This window comes from Gavia stellata, chromosome 13 (assembly GCF_030936135.1).
Source record: "Gavia stellata isolate bGavSte3 chromosome 13, bGavSte3.hap2, whole genome shotgun sequence".
Lineage (NCBI taxonomy): Eukaryota > Metazoa > Chordata > Aves > Gaviiformes > Gaviidae > Gavia > Gavia stellata.
The window spans coordinates 15,830,270-15,840,911 of record NC_082606.1 but is presented as its reverse complement, the minus strand read 5'-3'; the positions used below and the strand labels follow the sequence as shown (position 1 = coordinate 15,840,911).

Sequence of the window (10,642 nt, the reverse complement as noted above, 5' to 3'; positions counted from 1 at the left end):
ATGACTTCTTCCCTTATGCCCATGGGCATGCAAGCAGTGACTCGGGCCACTGTCTCGGGTTTTATAGCTGGCTGCTGTCCTCAGAAGTGCCTCTGCTATTTGAATGTGCTGCTATCAAAATCATCTTCCCCAGGAACATACCTTCTTACAGCAAAAAGGAAAGAGAGTGACCAAGATCAGTCCCTGCCAAAAGATCTCCTTCTGAAAGGACAGCCAGGCTCTGGCACGCACTCTGGACAATTGTCATTCTGGCACTCTAGCGTCATCATTTCTTCTCCAGCGAACCTTTGGTTATTTCAATTAGCTGATATATATCCAGTGCTTCTCCTGGAAGACAATGGGACAATGAGTTCCCTGCATTCTGCAGTACACTCAGAGACTGTGTAACATAAAGAAAGTGACGGTCATGATTTGCTTTAGTTCAGAGCGTGTAGCACAACAAGACCTAAATTTATTCAAACTTCTGTTTTGTGTGGTGGTGTGAACGCAGGAACCAGCACCAGTGGGAAGCTGGAGACATGAGCTGTTCTGCCTCGGAGTTGAAGCTTGCTGCTGTATGCAACTCCTGAGAAGCAGAGGTGACAGCTTCCTTGGGGGAGGCTGGTTCTGTTGTTACGTTTTTGCTGACCCTAATGCGATGCACTTGTTTAATTTGCCTTGTTCTTGGTGAGAACAGAAGTGCCCTTTTTGCCCACAGAACACAAATACTGTTTCTAAAAGCACCCTTTGCCTGTAGACTCCTAATAAAGGTTACCTAAGGGTGGAGCATCTGGTGTATCCAATGACAGAGAACAAATCTGAAGGCAGGTTCTTCTCCTTATCTGGGAAACCGCTGCTGCACATCGAGGAGCAGCTGTTTAAAGCAGCTCCCAGCCAAGAGTTAAATATTTGCTTGCAGCAGTTAAAGGGTTATGTTATGTTAAGTGCAGACAGGGCTGCCTTGGGAGTGTTGGGGAAGAACATAGCAACACCATGGCTGAACCTTGGAGCATGGGCAGTTCTCTGAACAGAGCTATGCTGGGCTAAGGCAGAGTGGGGAAGGAGAGAAAGCACTGAGGTCCAGAAAAATTTGGGTCTGGAGGACAAAATATATAAGGTTATTGAGGCGCCTCATTTCAGAGAAAGAACAATTCAGTCTTGGGCTCTGTTAAACATGCACAGGAGTGCTCCTCTCTCTTTGAGGGGCACAAAGCAAGTGTGGGCATGGGATAACAGAGCCAAGTCCAGCTGAGCACTATCAGAAATATGTGGAAGCAGTAGCACAAACTACTCAGGGATTGAGAAAGGGAAGGGGGGTAGGGAGGGGCTGGTGCCAGGGTGATGGCTGCCCTGCAGGGCAGACAATGGGTGGGGAAGCAAGGGGCTCACCAACAGAGGAGCCCTCAGGGAACAGCTGCTTAGGCCAAGTGCTCTGCCTAAGCTGGGGAGGCTTGTGCAGAGGGGATTACGGGGTGGGAGGGCAGGTGTTAGCTTGCACAGACACCTCACCTTGAGGGATGCCGTATTTCTTCTCCATCCCGGTTGGATTTGATGGCGTCACACAGTTCATGGTCACCTCCTTCCTTAAGCACTGGTCAACATCCACTGCGCTGAAGAAAGCCACTGACTGTGGCAGATCCTGGAGGCCCAGTTTGTAGGCAAACATGCACCTGGAAGAACAAGAGACCATGTCAGGCAGTGCCACACATCACCCTTGGCCTTGTCACACCTGGCTTTGATCAGCCACAGCTTCACAAAATATCAGCCAGCCATTGCTAACAGGTTACTTTGCACCCACGTCACTCAGTGGCTGGAAGACAAGGTGCTTCTTAAGTACTGGGTAGCAGGAGGGTCAAGTATTGCTAAAGTGGACGTGGGAGGAACAGAGTAACGGTACGTTGAGCCTCCTCGGAAGGAAGAACCCAGCCCTTTGCTTCTGGTTAATCCTCCTAGGCAGAGCAGATGCTGGATTTTCCCAGCAGGAAGCCCTGTGCTCGCAGGAGCCAGCACAAAGGCACAAACATCAGGGCGTCTGCCCCTGCTGCGCCTACCATACCAGCACAGAAAGGCTGTGCTGTATCCCTGCCTCAGCACAGGAGAAAACAGCTCAGCTTTGGCCAGCTCCTGTATAGCTAAACACCCCACAGTGCCGGGAAGGGGATTTGGCAATGCTGGCTGTGCCAGAGCTGGATTAAAGGGAGCCCTTTGAGGTCCAGGAGTTTTCCAGCTTAACCTTGCATGGAGCAGGGAGGCAGCAGGAACACTCCCACGCTGCGGAAGGGGCAACAGTGCTGGTGCTCACAGCAGAGACAAGAAGCCATGCCCCTTGCTGTCCCCTGAAGGCAGGGGGGAGAGGAGGGATGGGGACAGTTTTGTGCTCCCAGCTGCTCAGTCGAGCCCAAGGGCTGCTGCCATGCAACAGCCACAGACCTGAAGGGAGCAGGAAGCAATGTGCTCGCAGCCCAGAGGAGCGGAACAATTGGCCCTGTCTGCAGGAGCCACAAGCTGACGATATCCCCCTCTTGCCAGCAGATTATCCCTGGAAACTGAAGTCGAGCTCCATTTATAGCCACCCAAGTCACGCGTGAAGGAACTGCAACCCTCAGCACTGCTAGCTTCCCTTTAGCGGAAGAAAACTGCTCTGCGCCAGCTTGCTGTGGGCAAAGCTAACCCCTTTTCTGTCACCCCAGTCCCTGGGGCTCGCCCCGTCCCACTCCAGAGGTGCTGGCGCTTGTTCCCAGGGGACATCGCAGTCGTCACATCTCACCTTGTGAGGAGGTTGGTGATCTGCAGGGCCAGGGCTGCCCGGTAGCGATCCTGCTGCTGGACCAGGTAGCGCACCTCATCGTGGATGCTGATGCAGAAGCGCCCGTTGATGTCGAACTCCTCGAAGAGCCACTTCATGGCGACCAGCATGAGGTGCAGGTAGTCAACGGCTGAGCTCTGCACCACCCAGTTCACTCTGCTGGTCAGAAACTGGTGGAAGGAAACACAGACGGATGCTAGGGGAGCATCGGGGACCAGGGCCTGGTCCCCATGCAGGAGAGCTCCTGGGAGAAGTCTGTTAAACTCAGGGTCGTTGGGTTTTCTTGACGGCACGCAGATAAAGAAAAGGGGCAATGGGTTTCCTGCATTGCTCCAAGAGCTTACTGGGTCTCCCCCATCTAAGAAGGGCTGAACATGGGGTTGCCATTTTGGAGAAGACAAGCAAAGCCGAGAGCTCAGCAGCACAGAGCCACGTCCTTACCTCCCCCTTGGCCACAGCGGGCTCCAGGGCCCTGCTGATGTGACAGCCCAGCACCGGCGTCTGCGGGGATGGGGATAAGGCGATGCTCTCCAGCTTGTTGAACATTTCGGACTCGGTGCCTCCAGCCCACACTCGGTGCTCCACCACATCCCACTTCTTCTTCCTCCGGGACCTGGTGGGGCAGAGGGGAAGTTCGCTGGAAGCACGGGACGAGGCTGCGAGCCCCGTTTGAGAGCCTCAAATGGTTTGGGGCAGCCGGACGAGCCCCTGCAGCCTCCTGCTGCTAACTGCTCCCTGCGAGGGACTGGGAGTCCCCAGATCAAACAGACTCAGCTCTGAGGGAGCAGGGAGGGAGGATCAGGACCACCCAACCTCATCTCCCTTATCTGTCCGCAGGGCTGCAGCTCCCTCTGCCTCGTGCCCCGATGCCACCAGAACCACGCAGGGTCGGAGCATCTCACCTTTTTGTGGCTTCTCTCTGGAGCCGCTGGACATCCCGGGCCGACACCGATCCATCCTCCGCCCTGTCCACAGCCAGGTCCAGCTCCCTCACCAGCCACTCCCCCTCCTCGGAGAGATGAAACCTGGAGGGGAGAGTGACCCACAGCCAGGTCCCATGGGACACCCCCACCATCCCCATCCCCACTCACCCTCTGCCTCCCCAGGCAAGCACCCACCTCCGGACGCCCTTGGTGACCGCGTACATCTGCTGAGCCTTCTCACGTGCCTGCTGCTGCGTCAGCCGATGGTTGAACTGCATCAGCAGCCGCTCGGCGAAGGGCTGCCCGGCCCCGTAGATGCGCCCGTAGTTGAAGACTTTGGCATGCTCCCGGCTGATGCCCACCGTGGTGGCCGTCTTGCTGTGCAGGTCTGTTGCGTTGCTCTTCTTCCCCTGCAGAGTCATCCAGCCGAAGGCCGTGCAGCCTGCCGGGAGGCGAGCAGGGGTTGAACACCAAATGGGACCGGGCTCCAGGGGGTCACCCCACTACCCAGCGAACCCATTCCCCGTGGCGCAGCCCCGGCTCACCGTGCATGCCAGCGAAGTGTGCCTCGCCGAGGATGGCGGCTATCCAGAGCTCCTGGGAATCCACGTCCGCACCCACCAGGGAGTAGCCAGGTGGCACCTGGACCATGGCTTTCAGCTCGCTGCCCACCCGGTCGGTCTGTGGGACACAATGGACAGCTCAGCGCAAGTCCTGCACCTCCGTCTCCTCCTCATCGGCACAGGAGCAGCCTCCCTCCCTGCCACAACTGCAGCGTGCCGGCACGGTGCTCCTCATGCCCTCAACTCTGCTCTGAAAGTCAAAACTGGGTTTAACATACGCGAGGGGCACCACTCACTTGGTGACTCCCCCCAGGCTCTTCCAGCATGGAAGAAGGGGAGCTCGGGGAAGGAAAGAAACAAGTGCTTCAGTGCTTTCTTCTCCTTTCACCAAGTTTTGAAGCTCAGGAGCCTCTGCTGACTCCTTCCACTCTCCCAAAGTCAAAGCACATCAGCAAGGGAAGGGCTCCAGCACCAGCCCCACCACCTCAAACCCCAGCATCCAGCCCCAACTCCTATTTCCAAGCCAGGCCACTCCCACCAGTCCAAAACACACAGAGGGTGCCCCAAAACACCCCCGCAAGGACCCGAGCGTGGCCGTACCCGGGCGTTGCTGGCCGTCAGCCATGTGGGCTCCACCGCCCGGCGGGTGATGGTGCCTGCGGTCACCACCTGCGGCAGGATGGCTCCGTAATCATCCTCCTCGTTATAGTCGGGGTGCCTGGCACAGAGGTGAGGGTGAGCATCATCCTGTGAGAGCCCTCCTGGAGTGGCATAGAGGGGACCATGGTCCCATCTTGGGCAGTATCTCCCCATACCTGGTCACCACGCGAGGCAGCTCCCCCTTCTTCAGCCACACCACCATCTGGGAACTGGGGGGGACATGCAGCAGGTGAGATGCTGAGCCCCCCGTGTCCACACAGCCTCCCCCAGCTGCAACGCAGCCTCCACCCACCCCCAGGGATCACAGAATCACACAGAATCCCTAAGGTTGGAAAAGACCTGTAAGATCATCGAGTCCAACCATCAATCAGCAAACACCACCATGCCCATTAAACCATGTCCCACAACGCCTCATCCACACGATGTCACAATTCAGCTGAAGGTGGCCACTCACCTGATCCGCTTGTGAGCATTCCTCCAAAACGAGATCATTTTGTTAATCTCGAGGGCTCTGGTCCCGTGGGTGCGGCCCACAGCAGCCCGCAGGGTGCCATCCTCCATCTGGGGCAGGAAATCCTTGGCAAAAGGGCTTCCCACATTGTTATCATTCCCATCCTTTAGCAGCAAAAGAGATGCCAGGGCTCAGCATGCCACCGCACGGTATCAGTAAAGCTCTGCCCACCCTCCTGTCCCAACTACAGAGATGCACTTCCACCACCCTATCGCATGGGACAAGATCATGGGGATCCCAGGAGCAGTGCAGCACAGGAGTGACAGGCAAGGAGACACAGGACCAGAGGAGCTCAGACACGGGGTGGCCAGGCAGGGTGACACAGGCCCTGGGAAGAGCCCCAGGAGCACCCAACTTGCCTTATGAGGCAGCTTGAAGAACCAGCACCCAGGGATGTTGACGTCATTGTAGGGACCATTGCCGTGGTGGTACAAGGGCTGGCTCCTCAACTCCACTGTCTTGCATAGCTCATCCATCTCCTCCTGCGACCAGTGATGCGATGCGAGTGAACCCCCCCAGGCATGGCAGGAGGGGGAAATTGAGGAAACAGGGACCCATCTATCACCCCATCCCGCTGGAAAACCCCTTTACCTGCGCCGGGCTCTGGTCCACTCTGCCCATTTTCTCCTCCACATCCACCTCCAGCTGGCTCAGTTCCTCCACCTGCAGCAGAGAGGGACCACGGAGAGAGCCAGGTCAAACAACACTTCTCCAGTGATTTAAACACTTCTTAAAGGCAATTTCTTACTTCCAGCTCCTGGAGCCACACATGGGGCTGGTTTCTGCATTCACAGGGAAAGAAGCCCAGCCCCTATCTCCCTCCCACCAAGGGACCCTCCATCCCTTCCTTCACCTTCTGCCACATCGTGCTACCATCCATCATCAGCAGCTCATCCTCCATGGTGGCCTCCAGCCCTGGGGGCTGCTCCTTGCCTTTCTCCAGGCAGTGCTGCCTGTACAGGTACTCGATCACCCTGGCAAGGGAGAGGGCAGGGCTCACACACCCATGACAGCGACCAAGGCTCCGGGGCAGCACCGGGGCAGGGTCCCAGGGAGCTACCGAACCCCACCATGGGGCAGTCCCCTGCTCAGCACCCCGCTACGTCCCCCTCACCTGTGCGGGCAGGGAGGGCCCTCTGCCTCCGAGGGGGCTGCCGGCAAATTGTCCTGCCGCCCCGGCACCAGGTAGCCCCAGCCGTGCTTCTCCGAGTAATGAAGGGGGAAGCCATCCCAGGCCAGGCGCATCAGCTTCGGGGTCACCCTCATCTGCAGGCTGATGAGGCTGGGTCCCGGCACCCACCCCGCCTCGTCCAGGCGCGGGCACAGCTTGCGGTACCAGCTGGGGAGCAGTAGGGATGGGTCAGAGAGCGCAGGGCAACCCCAGGGGACACCCAGGGTCCCCAACTCACCCCGGGTGGCCTGGCAGGTGCTGAAGTCTCTTGGGCTGCAGCGCAACCGTCTCCTTCAGACACTCCAGGCGGACCCGGCTCATGGGAGCTTTCATCTCCTCTTCCTCACCAGGGGGACCAGGGTCTGGTGGGGCAAGGAGGACTGGCTGGCAAAGAGCCCTCCGTGCCACCCCACTGGGGACAGGGACCTCGAGCCAGCCCCCTGCCACACGCCCCAGCATGGGGACGCGGGCCAGTGATACTTTGCCCTGCTAGTGCCAATGAGGCGTCCCTTCGTCTGGGCACCTGCGGGAAGGGGTCCCTCGAGCACCCCTTGTCCCCAGGGACAGCCGCGCTCACCTTCCTGCCACTCCTGCGCAGACTCATCTGCACCCACCGCCGCCACGGAAGCTTTGCTGTTCCCATCCCGATCCTTCCTCTTCTTCCCTGGATTCTTCTTCTGCTTAAACTCCTGCGTGTCCCACTCAAGATCCCAGAGCCAGGGGTCATCCTTGTACCTGCCGACACACCGCTGTCACACCACAGCTTTGCTCCCATCCCCTGCACCCGCCTGCAGCCCTCCAGGGACCACCCAGGATCTGGCCTCCATCCTGAGAGCGGCAGGACCTGCACCCCCAGCCCACGGGTACCTGTCCTCGTGCAGCAGCTGGCAGGCATCGTTGGCCAGGTTCATCAGGGACTTCTTCATCTCCTTCTGCAGCTCCTCATAAATGCCCTGAGCATCGTCCAGGTACCTCTTCCAGTTCCCGTTGACCGGCAGGTAGGACACCCCCATCTCCAGCATCCCTGCAAATGTCACGGGGTGGGGGCACCTAGAGCCCGAAGCAGTGAGGAGTTAGATGTCTGCTGGAGATGATTCCCTGGAAGCACCAGACTATGTCGGACACAAACATGCCTTGCAGTATTGTGTCTTCACCTGGAGTTTCCCAGCCCCACACAGCCCTTGGTGCTCTTCCTCTCAACCCATAAGGACTCCTATATCTTTTGCCTGCCCTCCACATAAATCACTGCTCTAAACGCAACCCTGTGCACTAACCCCAAAGCTGTATCACTCCAACCTGCCTCATTAAGTCTGGTCGCCTCCACCAGCCACGCTATGCTGCCATTTATCCCTTCTTGTGTGCAAAGCAGTGGGGTCTGAGGTCCCTCCTGAAATGGGGTTCAGGGCCTCCCAACCTCCTGCCACCACCCCAAGGACAAGAGGAGCCGCATCCCATCCCCAGAGGGACCGCAACCGTCCCCGCTGCCGGCCAAGACCACAGCCAACACCGGCCAGAGCTCGGCAGCTCTCACCTCTCCATGAAGAGTGGCAGCTGTTCCTGAAACACCTCGTGGGTGGCCTGGACATCGCGGGCACAGTACGACATCAGGTCCTGGGGGCAGAGGCAGGTGAGAGCAGGCAAAGCAGCCGCCCCTCTGCCAGCACGGGGCAAGGCACCAGGGCTGTGGGAGGATGGGGAATGTCACAGCCCCACGCACACCCAAGGCCCCTCCAAGAAAGGGCAGCAAAATGGAAAATACCCCAGCAGCTGTTCCTGCCCCACTCCCATCTCCAGCTCCTGCTGCCCATTGGGATGTTGGGATCGCCGCCCGCACCTGGAAGTGACTCCTGATGTCAGCCATGGTCCCCTTCACAAAGAGCTCCCGCGCCTCCTTCTCCAGCGGCTCGCCCCCGACGTAGAGCGCGTGCACATCTGCCAGGTTGTTGATGCTGCTGACGTGCACCCAGTCCCATGAAGTGACCTGCGAACAACGGGGGGTCAGATGGTGTGGGACGAGGACCAGCCACGGCCGAGATCAGGAGAGGTGAAGGATGCTGCTGCTCCATTTTAAACCACAGCTGCCTCATCCGGAAGGCGCTGGGAGAGCTTCACCCAGCAGAGCTGCTCCAACAGCTTCTACTCTGCCAGTAGAAGAGCAGATGGTCCCGGTACAGGAGGAAACAGCCCCGTTACAGGATCAAACAGTCCCCTGCCACCTACGCCACTACCAGCCCATCAGCTCCCCTACTCACAGCTGGTCCTTCCGTTTTGCTGCGTGTTTTCTTTATGTGCTGCTTGACCTGCTGCAGTCCCTTCCTCTTGCCGTGCTTGGCAGCCATCCAGAGGCTGCGCTGGAAGCCCGTCAGCCCCGAGATGGCCATGTGCATGCTCATGGTGTCCAGGAAACGCACCCGGGAGCCCTGGGACATGCCGGAGGGGAGAAAAGAGACGGTTTGGGACATGCTGGAGGAGAAACATGCTGCCAAACATCCTCCAGCTGCCAGCAAGCACCACTCTGCGCTAGAGAGCTGCAAGTCCTCTGCTCAGGCTGCTTTTATCAAGGCAAAGCTTTGCCTCCTGGCACCCCTCTTTTGAGAGCTCAAATGCTCCTGCCATGTCCCCAGCTGCAACCCTGCAGCCTCCAGCAACCTTATGGGGTGCAAGAATATCTCCCCCTAAAGGGAGCCAACGTCAACCTGTTCTTGCAGGACAAGGCGAGCACAACCCTGGGGTATCTGTGCAGAACAGCATCTGCCAAAATAACCCCAAAAAGCCAATGCAAATGATCATCTGGGTAATGAACTGCAGCTGCCAGCATGAAGCAATGGCACCGCGGATTACCTGGATGAGGTACTGCTCCTTGATGAATGCCCGGTCGAAGGCCACGTTGTGCCCCACCACCACTCTCTCTGGCCAGTCCTGCTTGCTGGCACAGCCGGTGCCCGCCGGGCTCTCCAGGGGAATGAGGTCGGCCAGTGTGAGGTGGCTGGACCAGGAGTACCGCTGCTCCAGCAGCCGCTTGCTGCACCACGAGTACCTGCGGAGGACATGCAGCACCCCGCAGCTGTAAACAATAAAGCACAGGCTCCTGGGACCAAAAGCACCCGCTGTGCCATGGGGTCTGGAGCAGCATCCCACCCGTGGGAGGGAGGGGACAGACCCCAGGGAGCACTGCGCTTGCTAACCAGGACACATGTCCCACATCCCAGAGCCACGCTTTAGGGGTTTGCTGTGTTTTCCCTGCAAGCCAGCTGTGGTTTGCAGGAAGAGGCTCCGCTCGGGAGCATCCCCATCCTTCCCAAAGCTGTCCCCCCTGCCGCAACCCCAGCGTCACTGCTAGCACTGCATCTCACCAGGCATGCGGCGAGACCGCCACGGCCAGCGTTGGGCAGTGGCCCTCAGCCACGCACACCTCCACGTCCAACACCACCGCCCGCTCCTCGGGAAAGTCGACAGCTTCCGCTCGCCCGTCGGGGCCGTAGCGGGTCCAGCCGAGCTGCCAGGCCCACTGCGTGGGTACCGGCGGCAGCTCACACCGCAGCAGCTCGTTGGCTGCCTCCAGGTAGGGCAAGCTCTGCTTCTGCGCCAGGAGGCGAAAATGCTCGTCGATGTTGTCCCCGTACATGCGGGGCAGCTGCAGGTCCACGTCGGGCAGCGTGGAGGTCTCCTTGCCCCACAGGTCGTGGTGTTGCAGGTGCTCCACGCTCCTCTGGATCTCCGCCGCCGAGTAGCGTACCTGTGCCCCCCGGAAGATCTGCTCGTGGAGGGTCCTGGACAGCATCTGGATGTTGAGGGGGTTCATGCGCCGCTGGCCCTGGGCCGGCTCCTGGCCCGGGCTCTCCGGCAGCGGGCGGCTGGCAGAGGAGCTGGAGGTGCACCGCCGGGGCTTGGCACCGCGGGCTGCAGCGCAGCCCCGCACCGACCTCCTCCAGAGCAGACGCTTCATCTCCCCCCGCTCTGGGGCCGCCCCTCCAGCACGGGCGGCTCCCCGCGGGCGGCCGGAGCTGCAGGGAGAGAGCGACAGCGAGG

General features: G+C 59.2%; 1 protein-coding gene across 1 annotated transcript; it reads right to left on the bottom strand.

The window, feature by feature from the left end:
• Nucleotides 1-248: 248 nt before the first annotated feature.
• Nucleotides 249-10,574, bottom strand: POLG (DNA polymerase gamma, catalytic subunit). Its single transcript, XM_059824200.1, has 22 exons — nucleotides 9,967-10,574; nucleotides 9,455-9,650; nucleotides 8,866-9,033; nucleotides 8,448-8,594; nucleotides 8,145-8,224; nucleotides 7,481-7,663; nucleotides 7,191-7,348; nucleotides 6,852-6,975; nucleotides 6,557-6,781; nucleotides 6,296-6,416; nucleotides 6,034-6,105; nucleotides 5,802-5,924; nucleotides 5,386-5,546; nucleotides 5,087-5,140; nucleotides 4,872-4,989; nucleotides 4,254-4,389; nucleotides 3,904-4,150; nucleotides 3,688-3,810; nucleotides 3,227-3,398; nucleotides 2,747-2,955; nucleotides 1,489-1,649; nucleotides 249-327 (listed from the first exon to the last, which is right to left on the bottom strand). Exons 1-22 carry the CDS (start codon nucleotides 10,557-10,559, stop codon nucleotides 266-268), a joined length of 3,633 nt encoding a protein of 1,210 aa, XP_059680183.1. The 5' UTR covers nucleotides 10,560-10,574; the 3' UTR covers nucleotides 249-265.
• Nucleotides 10,575-10,642: the final 68 nt, after the last annotated feature.

Coding starts and splice junctions, on each gene's coding strand:
- POLG (XM_059824200.1), bottom strand. CDS start 10,559: ATGAAGCGTCTGCTCTGGAGGAGGTCGGTGCGGGGCTGCGCTGCAGCC. Junction 4,151..4,253: donor ACACTTCGCTGGCATGCACG/GTGAGCCGGGGC, acceptor GCCTCCCGGCAG/GCTGCACGGCCTTCGGCTGG. Junction 3,811..3,903: donor GTCACCAAGGGCGTCCGGAG/GTGGGTGCTTGC, acceptor TCTCCCCTCCAG/GTTTCATCTCTCCGAGGAGG.